Source organism: Sceloporus occidentalis, unplaced genomic scaffold (genome assembly GCF_023333645.1).
Source record: "Sceloporus occidentalis isolate IW3139 unplaced genomic scaffold, rSceOcc1.0.p SCAF_1, whole genome shotgun sequence".
Classification (NCBI taxonomy): Eukaryota; Metazoa; Chordata; class Lepidosauria; order Squamata; family Phrynosomatidae; genus Sceloporus; species Sceloporus occidentalis.
In genome coordinates, this window is record NW_028316981.1 from 257,099,434 (window position 1) to 257,124,621 (window position 25,188).

Consider the following 25,188-nt stretch of genomic DNA (forward strand, 5'->3'; position numbering starts at 1 on the left):
CAATTAATTGCTTCATTGCCATTGTAAATGTCTATGTGAATAAAATATATTTTGGACTAACAAGTACCCTTTTTGTCCTGAATTATGTAGGTTGGAATCAGTACTGGGCTTGATGGTCCTTGGAGAGGCTGCCAAATTGAACTTGTCCTGCTTGAAAGTTTTAATGGACCTAATGACAGATTTTATTTCAAGCTCTATGCCTCTTTGTAAACAGGTAACAGCCAGATTAATTTAGTTGTAGGAAGGAAATATTCTAATTGAAAACATTACATTGAAAAGAAGCAAACTGTATAGTATTTGCTTTACTGTTTGTCCCTGACGTTCATGCTTGACCAATTGTTTCCACTGAATAAACTTGAAATTTACTTCATTCCTTTGCTGTATGCAACTCTTTTATAGCCCAAAACTCTTATGGGTGAAAAATGATTTCTACCACAGAGCAAAAAAATTACTTGGCAACAAATACCAATGAACAGAGGGAGGGAACAGACCGGCACAAAGGGGCGGCTTGAAGCTGTCCCCGCCCAAGACGTCTTGGGACTGTGGCAACTACTTGCTGCAGTCTGAGGGCACCCTCCACCACAGGCCCAAATTGGAGCAGAACGACCCCACTCCTTTTTGGGCTGGGTTTCCACAGCGTGGGTACAGCTTTGGCATTTCTTCCACGCATCGTAGTGGCATGTGTCATCTGATTGTCATGCCCCCAAGCAGTGCAGAAGCCAGATTTTTTTGCCCCATCTGTTCAGGCCTAGAGTATGATTTACTTGGAAATAAACCACACTGAGAGCCAGCGTGGTGTAGTGGTTTGAGTGCTGAACCACAAGTCTAGGGACCAGGCTTCACATCCCTGCTTGGCCATGGAAACCTGCTGCACGAACTTGGGTAAGTCACACTTTCTCAGCCTTAGAGGAAGGCAAAGGCAAACCTCTTCTGAACAAATTAATACAAATTTACATAAGAAAATCCCATGATAGGTTTGCCTTAGGGTCACCATAAAATGGAGTGACGTAAAGGCACACAGCAACAACAAACTACACTGAGCACAATATGACTTACTCTAAATAGGACTAGAAATTGAGAAAGTCACTATTTTGTCTGCAATGAATGGAGTCCTCAGCCAGCATGGCCAATGTAGTCTAAAAGAGTAAATTTTCCAGTTTCTTAGCAGGGTGAAGCTGGAAGGCACATTATATAATTTAGAATGTGTGAAGATGTTTGCTGTGTGATATCTGTCTGATCAATTATTTACCATAATTGAGTGGTACATTAGGCAATTTTAAATTCAAACTTGAACTTACATCCCACTTTGTATGACAATGTATATTGCTTCAGTTACCTCACAGTGTAATAAGTTGTACATGCTCTGTTTGAGGGTCCTGTGGCTGGCTGAGCTGACTTGCATCCTTATGACACTACAGTTATAGCACTATATTCCACTTTTAACTGCCAAGGCAACATCCTCTGGAATTCTAGGGCTTGTAGTTTAGTGAAGCCGAAAAGCTATCTGAGTGAAAATTCCAAATATCTCTTTGTAAAGTGCAAATCCTAGGATTCCACAGGATGTTGCCATGGCAGTTAAAGTGGAATATATCACAATCACAGTGTATCATGATATACACCTTAGGCACCTCTCATGTTTGTAGGTATATACAAGTTTCTTTCTTGTAAATATAACATGACCCCTGACTTTGTACATATTTGATTAACTTTTGATCTTTCTTCCTGTAGCAAAGGAGCAACAAGGAAAATTTCTTACATTGGCAATGGCAAGTGGCATACATATACACCAGTATACTGAAAGAAGTTTGTTTACATGGCATTAGTGCAGATTTGCAAAAAACTGCTTTTCTTGGATTCTGTGATTGTATCAAGGAGTGTAAAGATGATAAAGAATTAAGAGGAGCAAGTCTTCTTGATCTTCTGTGCTACTGCACTTCATCTGATGATTGTAAGTACCAAAGAAGCAAATTTGCTCCTACATGTATATAGGTGGATTTATGGAGACATGTTTTTAAAGCACCATTTTTCATACATACACACACAGCTGAATTAAAGGCACAATCAAATTGTCACCCATCTGGTGGTTTATAAGACCATAGCAACTGATAATTAATTAACCACGTCTTAGTATGAGTTTAGTAATAATTTAAACACCAAGGTGTTGAAACTACTGACTGCTGAAAGAGAAAATATGTGTCTTTCATTCTGCTACAGGCTTACCAAATTTTAAACAAAGAGAGAGACAGACATTTACAAGGCTTACTTGACATCATCAGACAAAAAACAAAGCAAAACAAAACCCATGATTTTTGTAGTCTTTGACAAGGACAGAGGTTCCAGAATCCCCCATGGAAACCAAAAATCCATGGATGCTTGAGTCCCATTAAATACAAGGGCATAGTCAAATGATGTCCTTTATATAAAATAGCAAAATCAAGCTTGCTTCTTGGAATTTATATATATTTACAGTATTTTGAAGCTGTGGATGCTTGAATCCATGGATAAATGACTGTACAAATGGCATGACAAAAGACAAAACCAACAATTTTTGTGGTCTTTGACAAGGAGAGATAGTTCAAAGGACACCTTGTCATATATTATTATTATTATTATTATTATTATTATTATTATTATTATTATTTTATTTTTATTACAACCACATAACATACGTGAACAAAATAAATACATACAACATTAAACACATGCCATTGACAATATAAACATATAAGACTTAATTACATTCTTAAAAAACATATAACATGAATGCTTGACTTCGTTCTACCCAGAATTCTTTTTCCCCTTCTCTCTAAATTTCTATTGTTTTATCTTCATATCTTTAGTTCTGCTAACTTTACATTAACTTGTTTTCTCATATTACTTATAATAGTTTTATTTATAATCACTCCCTAAACCATCTTTATAGTTATCATTGAGTAAATTCGTAATACCATTAATTTAGTATATTCGTCGCATTGTCTTTCTCTGTTTTACTTCCCACCTAACTATTACCTACTTCTTATATGTATATTACCACCCTATAATTCTTATAACACAATCTTTTATTCAAATTTTCTTTATCTGACAATTATAACGTTCTTCCAGCGATTTTCCAAATAATAAAAAAATATAGTCCAGTCCCTTTTTATACATTCCTCAGTTTTCTCCATCATCCAACATGTCATCTTGTCCATTTCAGCCATTTCAAAAATTTTAATTAACCATTGATTTATTGTTGTAGTCATCTCTGCTTTCCACTTCTGTGCAAATATTATTCTAGCACATGTAAGTAAATAAAAAAGCAATTTTCCATATTTTTTTCTATTTTACTATCAGCCATTCCTAACAAAAAAGATTCTTGTGTAAAGGATATTTCTATCTTTAAGTCTTTTCTCAAAACTTTATGTATTTCTGATCAATATTTTTTTGCTTCTGGGCATGTCCACCAAATATGAAAGTATGAACCTATGATACAGGAACATTTCCAACAGTTGGGTTTCAAGTTTTTATACATAATAACAATTTTCGAGATGGTAAGTGCCACCTATACAGCAAGTTATAAAATTTTTCTTTCATGTCCTGACTTGTAGTGTACTTCAATTTTTTATTCCACATGTCCTCCCACTGTTTTAGGCCTATATTATGTCCTATATTCTGTGCCCATGTGACCATGCTTTGCTTTATCATCTCATCTTCCCATTTTAACAGTAACTTATAACATTTAGAAATCATTTTTTTATTCCTGTTTTTAGGATTTCGTCCCATTCCAAGTTTTTGACTTGGATTTCCTCTAATTTTATAACAATGTTAAATCTTTCCTTCATTTTACAATAGAGATAACAATGACAAACCAAACCTGAATCCTTAAATTCTTCCTGAGATTTTAGCTCTAACCCCTCATTTAAGTCTTTCAGTATATCTTTATATCTCAGCCACTTTGTTTTTTGGATACCTTCTCTGCCAGAAAAAGCATCATGTGGCGAACACCACTGAGGAATCGTTAGACACAATCGGCTCTTGTACTTTCCCAGACTTTCATCTTATATTATGAAGTTCAATTGGCCTCTCATATGTAGCTTATAGGTAAAATTATTGCTTATAGGTAAAATATGGAACCCAAGAAAAATCCTGCTGGGTCTGACAATCGCCTGTTTAAGTAGTTGTCCTGCTTGCGGCTGGGAAGAAAGACGAGGATTAATTTTTCGTTTTAAAATTGAACCCCAAATGTTTACATTTTAATTCAAAGACATATTGAAAAAATAAGTTCCCTTTTCTTCCCATCCTCCTATTTTTTCAAAATGTCTTTGAATTAAAAAGAACTCTACTTGAAGATGGGAATTAAATGATGCAGCTGGTGTAACAAACGGCCAGAAAATAGTTTGGGACAAAAGAAAAGTCATTTGGATTTTTTTTTATAACTGTGGTTTCAAGACAGATAATCATTTCTGGTGGTGCTTGTCCTTATATTCATTGTTAAAATGCTAGAAACATTGGAGTTTGGCCAGAAATTCAAATTCAAATGCACAACACTGTTATTAGCAAACCATCTGTATCTGTCTAGGAAAATACACTTGTCTTAAAGTCATTGTTGAAAATACTAGCTTAGATTTTCCTGTAACCAAAAGTAATTTACTCAATAACTGGAATATTCATTAATAACACACTAAACTAAGTTGGGTCATTGATATTGTGAACATGATTATTTCCAGTTGATAAGAGTGCTGTGTGTTAACAGATGTGTGGGCAACTGAAACCATGGAATGTGAACATGTCTGAAATGTCTCTGAAAGGTTTTGACATTCACATGTCAAATGAAAGGAAGCAGGACTGCGGCCATGTTAAATGTTTGTTTCTTTTAGGGTCCTTAAAATTTGACTCTATCACAAAGGCAAGGTGAGGTTCCCTGTGGTTCTTTTAATAATTGACCAGTGCTATGCAGGTTCTGCATGCTTCAGCAGCCATAGCTTGAGGTCTTCCATGTACAGTAATTGCATGTCAGTATACTTGTGGGACATTTCTGGAATTTTAAATGCCCTTCAAAGCCGTTTCCTGTTCTTAATGCAAGCAAACAAGTAATGTATCCATCTGCTTGTGAAAACCTTTCAAGAAAAACTGTTCCTTTGCCCTGCTTTTTGGTAGGCAGCCTGTTCATTTAGAATCCTAAATATATATCTGCTGCTTTTCAGAGTAACATACCAAACAAATGAGCCCTTGTTCCAAGGAGCCTACCATCTAAATGTTGACAGTGTAGGGAACCAACAGAGGAACAAAGGATGGAAGGGAGAGAGAAGGATAGCAGAAGAGCAATAAAAGAAGCACACCAAATAAACAGAACATATAACAAAACACAAGAATTTTATTTTTTTTAAAAAAAGTGGGGCTGTGGATGAGGAGGCTAAGCCAACGATTTCCTGGAAGGCTGAAGGAAAAATGAAAGAAAGAGTTGTGATGTCATTTCTGGGAGGAGCCTCCATGTTTAACAGAAGAAGGAAGAATCAAATGAGCAAATTAAAAATGAAAGAGTCCTTCAGATTTCATGTAACATTTTCTGAAAAATTTTAGACAAGCACCTCTTGAATTTATCACAGACATTTCTAAAAGTGGATCAGTTGACTGGTGCTTGGCAGCATGTGCTGAAACTAAGCTCACTGTTTCCTGAGTGGGTTCAGTAATATGTGATGCGACAGGCTTCACTAGGACACTTAGGGCCAGAAAGGATGGGCACAAAAGAGTGGCCCAGGTCCGCTCTTGCTGCAAGCAGGTCAGGACTGCACTGACTGCACGGTCCACTCCCAAGGTGGGCTGCGGCCACAGGACCCACCCCTAAACACTAGGAGCTGTATTATTCCAGGAGCTGGCCATTCGTGGAACTGGAGGAACTAGAAACAATGGTACATATGCTGGTAACCTCTCAACTCTATTTCTGCAATGCGCTCTACATGGGGCTACCTATGTGCCAAGTCCAGAAACTTCAACTGGTGCAAAACATGGCAGCCAGACTGGTTGCCGGTAAATTGAGAGCCAACCATATAACACTAATTTTAAAATCCCTTAACTGGCTGCTAATCAGTTTCTGGGCACGGTACAAGGTGTTGGTTATTACCTTTAAAGCCCTACATGGCTTGGATCCAGCTTACTTGCGGGATCCCCTTACTCCTTATAGTCCACTCCACACACTCAAGTCTGCTGGGAGGAATCTATTGCAGGCAATGAAGACCAGGTGGTGGCTGCTTCCCAGAGGGCCTTCCCATCTGCCGCTCCTAAAGTATGGAATGACCTGCTGGACGACATCTGGCACATTACCACTCTAAAAGCCTTTTAAAAGGCTGTAAAGACGGAGTTCTTCCGGCAGGCCTTCCCAGGCTGACTTCCCCTTACTCCGACATTGATTGTCCTCCCTACCTCAAATTATCTTTCTTCAACCCACATTTTTAACTATTTTAATCTGTGTTCTTTATTTGTTAGCATTTTTCTCTTGGTGGGAGGGAAATAGGTGTTTGTGTTTTGATGATTTTGTTTTTATTGTGTATCTTACTGCATTATGTATTGAACTATATTCTGTAACACGCCTCAATCTGTAGGGAGAGGCGGGATATAAATCAATTTTTATTATTATTTATTATTTTTGCTCTGGTCCAAAGGACCAGAGTGCAGCTTCGGCAAGACTTCGGACTGCTTTGAAGGCATGTGTCATTTGAACACCACATTTTCAAAGTGACCAGAATCTGCTTCATTTGGTCTGTCTGTACTGGGCCATAGTATAGCTAGTTACTTTTACTCCAAAGTGCATATTTCCTGAAATCTGTTCAGGCATGCTCCCCTTGATTATAGACATGGCCAAATAGAGAAAGACAGCAGTGCTGTGTTTCCTTGCAAACACAATATCCATATGTCCTGTGAACATGAAAAGTCCAGTCAGCATACTGGAAATGTGCTAACCTTGCAGTAATGCATAGCCATTTTCTGTGACCTGGATAGATTTTTTTAACCAACATTCTGAAACCAGGTTGACCAGAGAAAATCAATTTTGGATAAATTACCAACTTTTGTTACTTACACAGAAATCAATAAGACTGCACTGACTACTTCTCAAATTTCATTTGGGGAATTCAAGCTGATCCACTGCTGCTAAATATTTTTCAGCCTATTCAGTGAACACCCACTTTGTTAAGTCCATGGAAGACTTCGTAGCTGAATTTGAAAAGTTTTTCTTGCTGATACGTGCAGTTAAGTTATTCACACCTCACCTTGCTGACATTAGCAGTTGAGTTATTCATACCCCTCAAATCCTGTTATCTAGATTTCACTGTAGAGTCAATTCACTTGATATGTGGGAGATCCACAAGATGCATTATGTAAGGCAAACAACAGCTTTGGGAGATAATATTTTCATCAGGAAATGGTGTATGTGTTTGGATGGTGGGAGGTGCATCTGCATTTTATTTAAATATATAATGTTGGGGGAGCCAGGCAATGATCTCCCACATAAAACAACAACAACAACAACAACAACAACAACAACAACAAAACATCTTGGGGCTCTGGCAGGCTCATACATGGAGATGCAATCTACCCGACAGCCAGGTTATGAGTCAGAAGGGGCTTTATAGGTCATAACCAGGACTTTGAATTGTGTCTGGAAAAAGACTGGCAGCAAGTGGAATTGTTGTAGCAGGGAAGTAATATGGTCCCTGTAACTAGGACCAGTTAACCCTTTGGCTATAGCACTATGTAGTAGCTGAAGGTTCTGAAAACCCTTCAAAGACAGCCCCATATAGAGTACATTACTTGTAATAGACCAAATGGGATGTTACTAAGGACTTTTTCAAATGGGCAAAAAAGGACAGGAGCACAGCGTGATGCTCCCATGAGTGTTGTGCTTTTTGACAAAGATTTTCAGACGTTGCGCAACGTTGTTATAATTCTGCCATTATGCTGTGAATAAACAGAACTTTTCCACCTGCTTTTCATTCAGGGGAAAGTCCCATGAATGAAAAGATCCTGGAAAACTCCTATTTATGCTTGAGATAATGGTGAGATTATCATGATGTCGCACAATGTCTTCTGAAAATCTTTGCCAAATCACACAACATTGATGGGAGGATCACGCTATGCCCCTGTCCTTTTTTCCCATTTGAAAAAGTCTTATAAAGCATGTACCACCATGGCCAGATCTGATATCTCAAGGAATGGGCACAGTTTACACACAGGTTTTGTTTGTGCATATGCGTGTGCACGTACAAACACACACACACATTCTTAATCCATTTTAATTTTTTGTTGTGATTATGCAGTCAGCCAGAATTCTCCCTCTCGCCCTCCCATATATCAGGTTCATGTCAAAGCTGAGATTAACTTTCGTCCTTTTCTCTGCATCTTAAGAATTATCCTATACAAAAAGCCTATTATTAACCTTCCTTTACTCTCTAATAGACATAAGCATTTAAATTATCTTTCTGTATAGGTATATTATTGACATTTGTAATAAATGGAAAAAAATATGAATGCTTGATTTTGAAGACTTAATCTAAGAATCTTCACCATCATTGGTGCCATATATACACCATATTAGTGCCCACTCTCCCCAGTCTGATACAGGGATGTATCAGGATTGGGTAAATGTAATTGTCCTTTAAAACTTTTTGAGGCAAGTTAGGATATTTACTAAGGGGCTGTGCAGACTGCCCCTGAAGGGGTAGCCTGCAGCTGCCTCTGTCTTTGCCAGATCGGGGCTGCGGCAACCACATGCCATGGCCCCTATCTGGCCTTTCTACAGCACAAAAAGGAGCCACAAAAGGTAAAGCAGGTGCTCAGTAATGAGTCATAAAAAAGACTAACTTGCTGCTTCATGGTTTTCCCTAAACACCTGCTATCAAATTTTTGGATCACTACTAACCTTGACTAACTAACTAGTTCTGACAAGATCACAACCCACAACACTGTGGGTATGGCTTGCTGCTTCTTGTATCTTTACTCCCCCTTGTGTCTATTTATCTGTTGTCAAACACACACACACGCAGTGAAACTGAAATAAAGCCTGTCAGAATTTCCATCACCCAGCAAATGCTTGTCTTGCCATTACTGTGAAGAGTTCAGTTTTCAAATTTTAGTAAAGATGACAGGTCTCTCATCCATTATCACTGTCTCATCAATCATAGCAACAATAGCAGGGCTCCTATGGAGAGGTTATTAAAGTCTAGGTGAAAATCTTTCCCCTGCATTCATGTCAAGCTCTTTCCACATGTACCGGGGCAAATGTATGTATGCATATATCAGATCACAATCAAGGAAAGCATCAGAAATCAGACATAAAATGTATCTGAACTTTCCAGTTTCCTCTTTGCCTATTGACAGCAGTTAGGATAAAATAAACTTATGAAAGTTGAGCTTAGAATCTTACAGTAATGCTAGACACAACTTGTAAGGACCTTAAAGAAAAATACTATATCTAGAATCTTTAGAGTTAGATGTCTATATAATTAACTTAATACAAATTATCAGTGTCAGTCCATGCCAAGGAGTACATATTTTTAAAAATCAAATTAAACTCTCTGATTCTTGCAATAAAATGTATAAGTTTATATTTCTGTGAAAGGCCTTTCTGCCTTCTTAGTTTTTAAATAAAAGTTATTAAAGGTATCAATATCAGTTAAAGTGCTGGAGCAACAGGAATCAAGCCAATCCCTACCAAAGATGGTGCATTTTCCTACTAAAAGTCGGTGCCCCACTGCTTACTGAGGTGTAGAAATTTGCAACTCAGGATGGGTCAATATGTAAAAAGAATGCTTTTTATTTAAAAATTATTTAGTACATTTTGATATGTTTGATACTATCAATTTAAAATGTATTTGTTATCTTTTCTGCCCTGGTGATGGTGATGGCGATGATTGGAGAAGTAAAACACCCGCAGAATTAGCAAACCCATTCTTGTTTCTCAGTGGTTACTCAATTAGCAAGAAGATAAATGATGGGCGGGGGTGGGGTGAGAATTAGAATATGAAAAGAATGATTTCTCTTTTCAGTTTTTCTGAATACCTAATGGATCTTTCTTTAACTTCTGTTCTTTTGAAAGAGCTTTTGTTGCTGAGGCTTTTTGTATCCCACCATCCACCCCCAACATATTCACTTACTTGAACTGTCAAGGGTACATTTTTTTTAAAAAAAGATGTAAAAGTACATTTTTGATAGCTGCCACTAGGTCATGCAAAACATAATGGAAGTGAGGCTTTCAGTGTTGCTGGGAACCTACATGAGTAGTTACATCATAGATTTTCCCAGAATGTCTAGATATGATTATTAGATTGTTGCCCATTTTTTATGAAACTCCTAACATATGGCCATCTGCTTGTCTTTGTAAGCCAGATTGCTTCTCTTTTTCATTAACTATATGGCATTTGTCTTGCATAGGTCCTCAACACTAATATTTTTTTATTCAGGAATAAGGTTTCATTGTTGTGTTAGCTGCCCTCAAGTCAACTACAGTTCATGATGACCCTGTGGATAGACATCTCCAAGTCTCCCTATCCTCCACGGCTTTGCTTATTTCCTGCAGACTCATGCCTGTGTCCTCCCTAATTGAGTGTGTTGTCTACCTCTCCTCCTCCTACCCTCAGCCTTCCCTAGCATTATTGCCTTTTCCAACGAGTCATGCCTTCTCATGATGTGGCCAAAGTACGGCAGCCTCAATTTAATCATCTTGGCCTTCTGGGGTATTTCTGGCCTGATTCACTCAAGGACCCATTTTATTTACATGCTTTGGTAACCTCTCGCTTAGATTTCTGTAATGCGCTCTACATGTAGGGTTGCCATATCCCGCCCCCCGGCGGGACAATCCCGGTTTGGGCGGTGCCATCCCGGTCCCGGTCCGGTTTGGCGCCCAAACCGGGACGGCCCCGCCCACCGCGGCCACCTCCGCCGCCGCGGCTCCAAGGCCTTTCTGAGGCCTGGGAGTCGGGACGGAAAAGGAGGGCAGCGAGGCCTGAGGCGGAGGAGGCTGCAGGGAGGCGGCGCCTCTTGGGCGCAGCCGCGCCAACCTCCCCGCCTCCCTGCAGCCTCCTCCCTCCTTCCTGGCCTCCGCGGGGGCCAAGAAGGAGGCGAGGCCGGGGCGATCGCCGCCGGCCTCCTCGCCTCCTTCCTGGCCTCCGCGGGGGCCAAGAAGGAGGCGAGGATCGGGGCGATCGCCGCCGGCCTCCTCGCCTCCTTCCTGGCCTCCGCGGGGGCCAAGAAGGAGGCGAGGATCGGGGCGATCGCCGCCGGCCTCCTCGCCTCCTTCCTGGCCTCCGCGGGGGCCAAGAAGGAGGTGAGGATCGGGGCGATCGCCGCCGGCCTCCTCGCCTCCTTCCTGGCCTCCGCGGGGGCCAAGAAGGAGGCGAGGATCAGGGCGATCGCCGCCGGCCTCCTCGCCTCCTTCCTGGCCTCCGCGGGGGCCAAGAAGGAGGCGAGGATCGGGGCGATCGCCGCCGGCCTCCTCGCCTCCTTCCTGGTCCCTGCGGGGGCCAAGAAGGAGGCGAGGCCGGGGCGATCGCCGCCGGCCTCCTCGCCTCCTTCCTGGTCCCTGCGGGGGCCAAGAAGGAGGCGAAGCCGGGGCGATCGCCGCCGGCCTCCTCGCCTCCTTCCTGGTCCCCGCGGGGGCCAAGAAGGAGGCGAGGCCGGGGCGATCGCCGCCGGCCTCCTCGCCTCCTTCCTGGCCTCCGCGGGGGCCAAGAAGGAGGCGAGGCCGGGGCGATCGCCGCCGGCCTCCTCGCCTCCTTCCTGGTCCCTGCGGGGGCCAAGAAGGAGGCGAGGATCGGGGCGATCGCCGCCGGCCTCCTCGCCTCCTTCCTGGTCCCTGAGGGTCCCAGGAACGAGGCGAGGCCCCGATCCTGGCCTCCGATCGTGGCGGGGCCCAGGCGGGGAGGGAAAGCCTCCTTAAGTGGAGGCTTTCCCTTGCCGCTTGGCCTCCGCTGCGATCGCAGTAAAATGTAGGACAGAATTTTCAAATGTAGGACACACTTTTTGTGTGTCCTACATTTGAAAATTTTGTCCTACATTTTTCCCGGTTTCGAGGTCCGGCACTATGGCAACCCTATCTACATGGGGCAACCCTTGTACCAAGCCCAGAAGCTTCAGCTAGTACAAAACATGGCAGCCAGATTGGTCACTGGTGCTTCCAGGTTTGACCACATAACACCTATTCTGAAAGATCTGCACTGGCTGCCTATTCGCTTCTGAGCACAATACAAGGTGTTGGTTATTACCTATAAAGCCCTACATGGCTTGGGCCCGAGTTACTTGAGGGACCGCATCTCCCCATATAATCAGCCCCGCACACTCAGAACAACCGGGAAGAACTTGCTAGAAATTCCATCATCTCAATATGCCATTACATCCCAGAGGGCCTTCTCAGTAGCGGCCGCAAAAATCTGGAACAGTTTTCCCGAGGAACTCCACCTGATCACCCCTCTAGAAACATTCAAAAAGAGGCTAAAAACTTTCCTTTTCTGTCAAGCCTTCCCCTCTGGAAAATGAACTAGTGTACTTTGATCCCATCAACTTCCTGGCTCACACTTTCAAATGATTGTTTTAGATTTGTATATTATATTGTGTTATTGGTTTTATCTATTTTATGGTGTGTTTGTAACTGGTTTTAAATTTTGTGTACACCGCTTTGATCTTCTGGAAAAGCGGTATAAAAATAAAATTTATTAGGAATTTATTTGTTTAGGAAGAAACCTAAGACCTATCTCTTCCAACAGGCTTTCCCCCTTGTGTCTTGACATCTGTTCCCCATCATATATGCTGCTTTCCAGCTAGTTCTGTTTTTTGGCTATGGTTTTTAGTTCTGTGGTTTTATTGTGTTTTTAATTCTGAAATGTTTTTATGATGTTTATATACTGTTGTCTAAATTGTATAATGTTTTATACCCTTGTTGTAACCCTCTTTGATCTCTTTTGGAAAAGTGGGCTATAAATAAACAGTATTATTATTATTATTATTATTATTATTATTATTATTATTATTATTTCCTTTATGTTCAGCAGCAGGCCTGCCTTTGCACTTTCAAGTCATTGATGTGTTCCACTATTAATATTGTGTCATCCGCATATCTTAGATTGTTGATGTTCATTCCCTCTGTCTTCACTCCTCCTTCTTCAGAGTCTAGCCCTGCTTTTCATATGATATTTTCTGCATACAAGATACAGCCGTGCCTGACTCCTTTGATTACTGGGAACCAATCTGTTTCTCCATATTCTGTTCTGACAGTAGCCTCTTATCTTGAGTATAGGTTAACTCAGGCGCGATTTAAATGGGCCTTTTAGCATGTCCTGACAATGTACTAGGGTTGCCCGGGAGTGTAGTTTTTAGATGCTCCCTAACCCTAGTATGGCACCAGGACGTCAAAATGGCAGCGCCCTGTACATACGGGCGCCACCATTTTGACATGATGGACGCCTAGCGTCCACACGTCTCGGCACCTTCATGATGCCGCAAGTGCGCCATTGGCACCTTGCGGCGTCATAATGGCACCACAGAAAGAAGCCGTTTTTTGCGGCTTCTTTTTGTTGTGCGAGGGAGCCGTGAGGTTTGTCCGCTGCGGCTCCCTCACACAACAAACGAGGGTGGTGGGAGACCGCCCTTCTGGGCAGTCTGTATCACGCCTCAGTTAGAAAAGAGTCATTTGGCTTATTTGGTAAATCATCAGTTGAATTTTTAAAAAAGCAATAGTAAGCTCCTAGCATATAGTTGGCTGTGTCTTTAGGTTGTGCCCATTATCTTGTGGGTTTCAAGACAGGTTGTGCTTATATTGATAATGACTCTGTTGTGTTTACCCCAGCTAATCTTTCACTGAAAAGAAATTTAGAGGAAAGTTAAATCAGATATAATTTTTATGAAACATTTCCCCTACCATCTATTAGACAATCTCATTCATAACCACTGCTCTATATTTTTCTGATGCTTTTTTAAAAAATACCAGTCATCTGCTCTCTTTCCATTTCTTCCTGCCATCACCAAAATTTTGATCGCTCCAGGGAAATCAAATCCCAGCCCTATATCTTATCTGACTTAGAAATGAAAAGACATGGAATCATTTTAATCTATGTTACATGTTTTTTGTTCCTGATAAATGCAGCATGTTTGAAGTTATCCCATGATCACTCTCTCTGAAAAGGTTTAGGTTGCTGGTTTCCTGCTTCCTAAGCTCTTGCTTCCCTTCTCTTGAAAATGTACTTAAGCACATTCCTTCTTACAGGATATTTGAAAAGAGAAGGACTAATTTCTGATTTTGTCAACTAATTTGCATGGGACCAAGGGCAACTCTTCTTGCATTCAAATATAGATCTGTCTAATAGGTGTTAAAAATAGTCTGTTTCTTTTTACCCATATACAGCTGTGTTGCTGAAAGAATTCAGCAGATGTATTATGAGAAATTAGTTAAGCAACAGAGAGGTTGACTTGTTTTATCTTTTTTCCAACCCTGTGTTATCTAAGAATGTTAGGCAAATATGTGAACAGGGCAAAGAAAGGAAAGGATCAGAAGCAGGGAGGGTGATTAATTCATTTTTTGATTTTTTTTTTTAAATTCCACTAATTCCCACCTCTCCAGGTTTGGCCCAGAAATGAGAAGTAAGCCCATCTGAGGGAAGCAAGTTTGAATGTGGGTGGACAAATTTGCAGAGAGAAACAGTTCTCTCTTTGTGGGGAAGTCAAATATTCTTCCCACTTGACAATTTTCCATTATGCATGTTCCCTCAATTATGTATTACCTTTAAATAAGTATTTGGGGAAACGCATTGCCTAAGTAATAAGTAGTTCTGCCTTCTGTGATCCAAATCACAAAAGAGATACTTTCTGAACTTTTGTTTGTCCTTGTCCCTCATGTAATGTCAAATACACGATATATTGCATAACTTTTCCAACTTGTTAAGTGCCTCGAATTGACCTCGACTCATGGTGACCCAGTGGATGAGACATCTGCAAGTCCCCTGTTCCTCAGCCACTCTTTTCAATTCCTGCAGGCCCATAACCTCCCTGATTGAGGTTACATTCGGACTGCAGAAATAATCCAGGCTGGGACCACATTAACTGCCATGGTGGAATGCCGTGGAATTCTGGGAACTGTAGTTTTGTAAGACATTTAACATTTAGTCTTCTCTGTCAGAGAGCTCTGGTGCCAGGACAAACTACAAATCCTGGAGTTCTATAGCATTCAGCCATGACAGTTAAAATGGTGTCATCCTGGATTATTTCTGCATTAATTGTCTGGCATATGTTCTTCCTCTCTTTCTGGCCTCCCCCTTTCCTAGCATTATTGCCTTCCCTAGTGATTTATGCCTTTTTATGATGTGGCCAAAGTATGACAGCATTAATTTAGTCATCTTTGCTTCAAGGGAGAATTCAGGCTAGGACCTTTTTTTTTGTCTTTTTGGTTGTCTACAGTATCCTCAGTACTCTTCTGCAACACCACATCTCACATAAGTTGATTTTCTTTCTATCCTCTTTCTTCACAGTCTAGCGCTCACATCCATAAATGGTAATGGGGAATACAATGAATTGGATGATTCTAACTTTATGTTCATTTCTATATCTTTAGGATCATGTCTAGTTCTTTCATAGATGCCCTTGCCATTCCTAGTATTCTTGTGATTTCTTGACTGTAATCTTCATTCTGATCAATGTTTGAACTAAGATACAAGAAATGTTTGATTTCCTCATATTGTAGGTTGATTTTATGTAGATCCTTGGTGGGCATTATTTTCGTCTTTATGTTCAGCAGTTAGCCTGCTTTAGCACATTCTTCTTTAAATTTCCTTAGAAATTGTTCCAAGTTTATGATGTTTTATTCTAGTAGTATAGTGTCAGCTGCGTATCTTAGGGCCCGTACAGACAGGCCAAAATAAAGCTGCATTGGGTCACTTTGGAGGTATGCTATTTAAATGACACACGCATCTTAAGAGGCCAGAAACTGTGCCAAAGCTGTGCTCCAGTCCTTAGGCACTGCATCATTTAAACAGCATACCTCCAAAGTGACCCGAAGCAGCTTTATTTTGGCCTGTCTGTATGGGCCCATAGATTGTTGATGTTCCTTCCTCCTATCATCACTCCTCCTATCTCAGAGTACAAACCTGCTTTTCATATTAATAATACGTTTTTATTAGAGTGATAGAATACAGCCTTGCCTCACCCCTTTGCCATTTGGGAAATAACGTTAGTTAAGTAGGAAAAAATTACTCTGCTTGTGTTAGTTTTCAAAGAAGTAGCCATATTAATCTCTTTCACCATAAAAAGGAGTAAGGGAGAGGGAGGAGAAAGAAAAAAGACAGAACGTAGCAGCACCTTTAAGATTAACTGGTTTTTATTTTAGCATGAGCTTTCGTGGATATAAACCTAATTTTTCAGATGCAGTACTTGTGTTAGGTATGCTGTAAGTGCATTCTTGGACAACTGGCAGACCAGGCACAAGTTCTTCCATTTCACTGTCCATTCTAATTAGTACAAATAAGGAGGGAATAGGACCTTGCTCTTGAATTGCTTTATAGTAGTGGGAAATCATAGAAACCATTTTTTATTTTTTGTATGTGCATTACTTCTTGTTGTCTTTGGGCCCATACATTTTGTTTCACTTCATTTTTTCTAAACTGTCTAGTGTTCCACAACAATAAATTATTAATATTATTATTATTATTTACATAGCGCTGTAGATTTGTTTCCTGATAATCCTCATCTTTATTGAGAGTGAAAGTTTGAACACAGTCTCCTAGGCTTTGAAAGGGCTCAGATTGACGCGCTTTCCTAATATGAATTGAGTCTCTTACACTGAACTGCCCTTCTGACTATGGAAAGGAAAAGGAGGACATTTTTTCTTTTTTTCTTATGTAAACTAGGACCAATCATCTTGAGCAGAATTCATAAAGCTACAGTCTGCCCTTGGAAGCCATGGATCCTTTATCCACAGATTCAACCATCCACGACTTGAAAATACCCCCCAAAATTATAAATACCATAAAGCAAACCATAAAGCAAATATTCCTCAAAGTTATAAATACCTAAAGCAAAAGGTATCTAGCAGATACCATGTTATATAAGGGACACCATTTTACTATGCCTTTGTATTTAATGGGACATGCATATGCATGGCTTTTGGTATCCATAGGAGGTTCTGGAACCAAACTCCAGCAGATACCAAGGTCCCACTGTACTTTTAAAAAGTAGTTTCTTCCCATTGTTCACTACACTGTTTGAAAAGTAACCCATTGCCATGACTAGATGCAGACTTGGTGATGAAAAAGTAACGTGGTACATTATTCCACTGCTCTTGGATTTTCTGTTACATCCTGCTACTTTCTGAGATGAAAAAAATGCCTCTCAAGTTTGGTAAGGGAATGGTACAAAACAGTTGCTATTCATGGCTCCAGTAATTAATTGATAAATTGATACTTTATTTTGGCTACAGGCCAGAAAAAAAAAAGATTAGAAGTAAGAACATAATGGAATAAAAGATAAAGATAATATAAAGTACAATGCTTCATAAGATAGAAAATGATTCTTAAAAAGTATAGAATACCATACAGCATAAAACATAAATAAAATATGAAATATATTGTGCTGGAACATTATAAGATCCTCCATGAAATGTTAACATGTTGTTTAGTCAATTATCTATGACAGAAAATTGCAGCTGTGCGAAGTTTAACTATTTTATATGGAATTATGGAATTACCAATAAAGTGATTTAATCTTTGCTCTTGCATTACTTTTGAAGTTTGATTTCATTATACCCTCACTACCTCCAAAAGTAACTAGTTACAGGTAACTAAATTATTTTTAACATATAATAGCTGATCTTGAGGATGTGGATTGAGCTGCAAGGCAAGCATTTGGTGAATTTTTCACAGTTCACACGCTGACTACATCTTTCAATCTAATTAACAACATATGAGGTTGGTCCAATAAATTCTTCTGAGATGTTTTTCTCTTTATTAACAAGGATCCTTACTTGATTCTTTCAAAAGCCTTTCAAGTGGATTTGATTGCATCTTTGCATTGGCATTTTGCTTATGACTCACCATCATGCTGTGGGTGTAAATGTAGCTCCTCTTCTGCCCATCCATTGATGTATCCTGCCAATCTATTGCATTTACTTTGTCCCTGGATCCTTGTGCATCTGTGTGTAGGGGGGAAACCTGACTCCACTTTCACAAAGCTCCTGTGCTGTGAAAACCAGTCAAACAGATAGGTGGTTGTCTCCCCTTGTGCCATCATCTAACTTTCCTCTGTTTAGATGTAATTTTAGCACTTAAATTACCATTTCTTGGTGTCTGAATTCATTTCAAGAGTTAATCTTTATAAAAGTAATCTGGGTTGTGTGCCAAACCTGTGTGGTGCCATTTGTTCATTCATATGCTCAATGTGAACTTAGTTCTTATCTAATTATTTTTCATATTTTTTAAAAATACCTATGATTGTCAATCTTCCTGTTTTGTTGTTGCTGCAAATCTTTTTTAAAATATAGCATAACATATTTTAAGGATTTTTAAAAGTTGTTGTTGTTAACTTTATTTATACCCCACCTTTTCCCCAAAACTGGGACTCAAGGCAGCTTATAAAATAAAATAAAGTTAAAACAGAAAAAAAATTAACATTAAAATGAAAATAAACTACCAATAAAATTTCAAAACAATTTAAAAATACAGGCCAAGATCCTGCATGACCAACTTAGCTGCAATCTATATCCCAATTTGATCCCCCAAAACTTACCTTCTGTGCCCTGGGACAAGTATGCTCTGCCAAAGAAAAGACTCAACACAGTACTTTGAAGGTAAATGGCCACAATTATTTATTGATTACAGCTGCAGTTAGTTGGCACATGGATCGGACAGAATCCGGGCATCAGCCAGTCTATCTGCTGCCTGAGGAAACCAAGACAATCTGCAGGAAGAGCCCTGGTGGCGCAGTGGTTAAATGCCAGTATGCAGCCACTCACTCACTAACCACAACATTGTGAGTTCAATTCCAGCCAGGGATTCAGGGACAACAGGCTAGCATCCTTCCAAGGTCACTAAAATGAGTACCCACTGTATTGGGGGCCAATTAGCTTACACGTTGTAAACCACTTAGGGAATGCTTAAGTGCACTGACAAGTGGTATAGACATGTACTTGCTATTGCTACTTGCTATTGGTGGCCCTGCTGGTGGGGGCCTTGGAGCGACTCTAAACTGCAAGTGTTGATCTCTCCCTTAGATGAGAATGGGAAAGCAAAATCCTGGCGTCCTTGCTGGCTGGGGCCTTGAAGTGTATCCACCCGGGTGCCAACTAAGCCCAGGATTTGGAAGGGTGACCAGGCTGTCACCTGGTGCCAGGCAAGGGAGCTGGTGGTGGCTCAGCTTTGGGTCCCAATTTTGGGAGAAAAGCAGGATCCAAATTAATATAATAATTTATATTATATTGGGAGGGCATGCTGTAAGCACCTGATAACCTGGAAAATAAATAAAAGAGATGGGGTAGAAGAAGCAGGGAAGGAATAATTTCCCTCTTGTGAATAATGTTAAATATGGCAGACCCCAAAAGATCCCAATATGGCATCCAAGGCCTGCAAGGATTTGGGCACTCTGTTGTATTGCACCAGGTGGTGGTAGTGGTGGGCATGCCCAAAGCTGCCATTTATGGGGGGAGGTGATCCCAGAGAGCTGATGTGCAGGAATACCCCTGGATAATCATATCACCCAGCCAACGTTTGAACTGCTAGGCCAACTGGACTGGCGCAAAGAGGCAGCTCTTCTCCCCGCCCCCGGAAGCCCTGAAGGGGCTGATGAACAGCTCCAGGTAGCCTTGAAAAGTGGCTGTTGATTCAATGGGCAGTCACTGCCATGGGCTGCTGACTTCTGCTGATCTTCTTTTCCTTAGCTGAGAAATGTAGCCGGTTGCCCCCGTTGAGTGGTGCTGCTGCTGCTACCACCACCGCTGTCATGTGCCATCATGTGCCACCACCTCCTCCTTCTCTGGCTCTTCTCCCCACTGTCCATTGCTGTTACTGTCCTGCTGTTGATGCTGTCACTGCTGTCACCTCCAACTCCTCTTCTTGTTCTGCCAGAACTGAAGAAGAACTGGCTAGGATGGCTGGCTACATGGCAATATATGCTGCTCCACTGGACCTGAGTGCAGACTGCATGCCTGGAGTCTTCCCTCTGGTCTGTCCAGCTTGCAGCCAATGAGGCTCAAGCAGGCCGCTTGACCCACAGTAGCTGCTTACCCACAGGCACCACCCTCATCGGGGCAACAGTGCCTCCTGGGAAGGAGAATCATTAGATGGTGGCTATCGGAGCTGCCCAGCTCTGTTCCTGTCCCAACCAGTAATTTTGGTCATGAGTGAGTACCCGTAGTCCCAGTTAGAAGCCAGGCAGCTGCACCAACTGATGGAGTTCTGAGGCTCTGTTTCTGCTGGCAAGCTGCAGTGCAATAAAAAATGGTCCACTCCCCTACAGGTTGCTATTGCAACTGCTTGTCACACTTACTGCCAAGAAGGCAACGGATATCCAGCGGACATATTCGTTCAGCACGCCACAGAACTCATTTGGTTGGTACACTACCTGCATTCTAAGGTGGGTTGACAGGGATATTTGTGGTCATTGCATTGATACAATGATCATACATGGGAACTGCAAAATTTATGATGTCATAACTCCAGTTTATGGTGTTGTAAATACTGAACAGGATGCCAGCCAATGTTAAAATGCTATATGATAATAATAACATTAAAATAGTCACCTGTTTAGCCCCTCAATCAATAGATTGAGAGATCTATCAATCAATAGATTGATTAACATGTACTAATAGCTGGCTACTATGACAGTGATTCACAAACAAGATAAATGAGGGTTTAAGTATTCATGGGTTTAAATTGTTGAGCAGGATGAACCTATTTATGTTTATTAAGAAGAAAGTTCTATGGCGTTCATAGTGACTTACCTCTGAGTAGGTATCTATAGGGCTGTACCCTTACAGCTTGATCCTATTCGTTTTATTTGGAAATATTTTTAACTTGGAGTGCTTTCATTGCTGCCATTTCCATTCCTAATCTTCTTCTTATCTCTTGACTGCAGGCAGCATTGCCGTCAATGTTTAATCCTAAATATGGGAATTCTTTTTCAATTTCCTCATTGACTTGATTGAATTTATGTATCTCTTCTGTGGTCGTAATGTTTGTTTTATTTATGTTTAGTATTAATCCTGCCTTTGCAATGTCATCTTTAACCTTCCTTGGTAACCGTTCAAGTCTGTGATGTCTTCTGTCATTATTATGGTATCATCTGCATACATTACGTTGTTGATGTTCCTTCCTCCTATTTTCACTCCTCCTCCTGATTCTAGCTCTGCCTTTTTTATGATGTTTTCAGCATATAAATTGAACAAGTAGGGTGATAGAATGCAGCCTTGCCTGTCCCCTTTGCCAGTTCTGACAGTGGCCTCTTCTCTTTGGTACAGATTTCTTATCAGGACTATCAAATTTGCTGGCACTCTCATGTCTTTGAGTGCGTTTCATAGTTTTTCATGATCTATACAGTTGAATGCTTTGCCATAGTCAATAAAACCCATGCTGCTTTTTTCCCTTGAATTCTTTGGTGCACTGCATTAGCCATGGTACGTTTATGGTGTGGTCCCTCATGCCCCTTCCTTTCCAGACTTCTGCTTGCACCTCTGGAATTTCTGTCTTCATGCATGGTTGGATTTTCTGTTGTAGAATTTTAAACATAATTTTGCTTGCATGAGATTAATGTTGTGGACCTATAATTGCTGCATTCTTTTGTATCTTCTTTCTTGTGTATTGTTATACCTTTCTTTCTTTCTTTTTCAAGGATTTATGACTCGCTGTGGGATTCAAGTTGGGTTACAATACTTTAAAAAGATAGAACTAAAACAATGATTATAAAAGGTAAAAAAATAATGAAATATAATTAATATTAAAACATAAGTTAAAGAACAGCATAGTTACAACCAGTAAAAACCATTAAAACATTAAGACAGCACACCACATTATGTAAATAAAATTCACTCACCAATTGATCATTTCCAGTCTGTTGGCCATTTCTTTGTTTTGGCAGTTTACTACATATTAAAACATCTCAATAAACTCTACAAATTATAAATATTAAATTACACACATTTTAAAGCTCCCATTAAAACAAACACCACATTAATAATAATAAAAAGGTTAAAAGTCCAGCACCTGCATTTAGACCCAATTATTTTCTAAAAGTTTGCCTGAATAAAAAGTTTTCTACTGGTGATAGAAGGACAACAGGAAATTCTACTGAAACTCTGATTGGCCTCTAGAATGGAGAAATGATCAGGACACTGGACAGAATGGTTCCTGAATGTCTTTGGGCTCAGAGTGGATCCATATTAACTCTTTGGTTAACTCACAAGATGCTGATGATGACAAGAGTGAAATGTTGACTAGAATGGTGATAATATAGCTAACCAAAAAGGTCTAGGGAAAAGTGGTTGTAGAAAAATGTATGAAAAATGCCTTTAAAAGTTTTATTATCCAATGTGATGGGAAAATAATAATATATTAGTGGCATCTCTTTACACTAATATAATCCATGATGAGGCAATGGAAGTTATAGAATCCACACTTGATAAGAGAAGGGATTACTTATATCCAACAACACATTTTTTGTGTACATTAGCTGAGATTACTTTGAAACGGAACTCCTTTTTTCCCCAGGGCCATTATTATTGGCCAACCTCAGGTAATGCAATGGGGTGCAAATTTGCACCAGAACTAGCAAACTTATATATGGACAGCTTTGAACATCAGTATATATTGAACAAAGATAATATTTTCAAAGCAAACATATTAGAATACAAAAGGTATCTGGATGATAGTTTCATTGTATGGAATGGTACAGAGAATGATTTATTTGAATTCCATACGTATCTTAATATTGTACATGATATGATAAAATCAGAACTTCATTTTGATTATGTAAGGATTAATTTTTTGGATCTACTAATAGCGAAAAGAGGAATTTCATTAAAAACAGACCTTTACAGGAAAGAAACTGATTCATACTTTTTTTTGAGGTTTGATAGCTTCCATCTATCTCATATCAGGAGAAATGTACCTTGAGCGTGTTCCAGATGCACAAAAAGTACGTACTAGGTACGTACTAGGGTTAGGAAAGGGTGTCCTTTCTGGATGCCCTAACCCTAGTACGTACAAAATGGCGGCACCCATTCTACATGGGCACCGCCATTGGGACGTCACGACCGCGCCGCCTCCAAATGGAGCGGCGCTGAAGTGACATCCTGGCGCTGCGTGAGGGCGCCTGGGGCGCCCTTTCCACAGCACCGGAAGGAGCTCCAAAACAGAACTCCTTCCAGGTTTGTGTCACTGGGCGCAGCCTTTATACGGCTGTGCCCAGCAACCCAAATGAGAAAGGGGCCAAGTGGCCCCTTTCTCTTCATCCCTGCCACTGTCGGGTGTCCTTGGGGTATGAAGCCCCAAGGACACCCCTTTCCAGGCTGCTGGGAAGCGGCCTTTTGCCGCTTCCCCGCGGCCTGGAAAGCGGCGGATCTGGGCCTCAGAGGCTGCCACTGTGGCAGCTGAGGCCCTGATCCGGTGGGGAAAGGGGCAGGAACAAGCCGCCCCAAAAGGGCCGTCTGTAAACTGCCTTGCTCTCAGTTTATAATATTGAGAAGAAATTGCTCAGGCCTAATTGAGTATAATAGGCACGCCAAAACTTTAATAGAGCAATTTACAATCAGAGGATATCCCAAAAAAAGATTGAAACAAGCTTAGTTTAGAGTAAGAAAAATCGAAAGAAAAAGGCTGTTTCAGAATAAACAGAAGAAACAAGAACCATCTAGAATGTTAATTCCTGTCACATACAATAGACACATAAGATACACCCAGACAGCTATACTTAAATATTGGGAGCTACTTCAGGACATTCCTGGTTGTTCAGAGAAACCTTTATTTGTATACATATTCTCAAAGAATCTAAAAGATATTCTGGGACATAGCAATTGTACTGTGCAGAAAGCTCAGCCAAGTGCTATGGTAAGAAAAACTGAAGGGAATTTCCCATGCTACAATTGTAGTATTTGTAAAAATTGTGTCAAAACCACAGAATTTATTTATTCCTCTCAATAATAAAATGTATTCCTTGTATGATATGTTTACGTGTGACACAAAGGATGTAATATTCGTAATCCAATGTCCTTCTAAGCTTCTATATATCGGGATGACTATCTGGAAAATTAAGATGAGAATTTGTAAACACAAGAGCTGCATAAGAAATCGAAGAACCATTGCACCAATGGTCTAGCATTTTTTGAAATATAAACATACAGAGAAGGATATTACATTTTGGACAATTGAGACAGTTTCTGGCACTGGGAAAAACCTGGAGAGGGAATTGCAAAGAAGAGAACTCTTTTGGATCTTCACCCTGCAGACACAAAAACCCTTTGGATTAAATGAGAACTGTAATTGGGCGGAGATATTATAATTTTTTTCTGTCTTTTCCCTCTATCAGTTTGTACATATATATTAATTTGTAAGTATTGATACTGCAATACGTGTAGTACTTTGCAGGATATGTACCTCCTGCAAACTAACCCTAATCATTGTGTAACAGCTGGGATACATTGTAAATTAGAGAAATATAAACCTCTCTATTTGAAACAGTCTGTATAGCACTATAACCCATTGGAACAGCCAGGATCCAGTAAGTATGGAGGAATAATATATTCAATTAATTTGGATTTTTTTCATTAAATTTAAAATATTTACATATTATATATATATATATATATATATATATATATATATGAATGAGATGCTATTGCTTAATTTACTTCCTACTTACACTGGATGACTCAAGGCTAATAATGCTGCTATAACAGATATATCTGTAAAACAATTACTCCACAATATGGTCTTCACTATTATTCTTTATTGACATACTAATAATATTATAATTTTATCTTTCTAGCTTATATTTTCTACTGGGGAAGACATGAGTCAAAACGTGTATGGTTTTATTTGGTCTTATTGGTTGTGTATTTTACTTCCATTATATGTCCTTTGGAAGTGCATACATTCATGCCATTATATGCACTTTGATTGCTGGAAGTTTTTTACTTGTATGTCACTTGGGATTGATAGTTTCCAGCCTCTTATGTTTATTGGCAAAAATGATATT

At 40.1% G+C, this 25,188-nt stretch overlaps 1 protein-coding gene across 1 annotated transcript in view; it reads left to right on the top strand.

The window, feature by feature from the left end:
- TMEM232 (transmembrane protein 232) overlaps positions 1-25,188 on the top strand; it is a 212,964-nt gene that overhangs the window by 73,395 nt on the left and 114,381 nt on the right. The window contains 2 exon segments of the mRNA XM_089512422.1: positions 91-214; positions 1,729-1,948. Coding sequence (XP_089368548.1) covers positions 91-214; positions 1,729-1,948 — 344 coding nt within the window.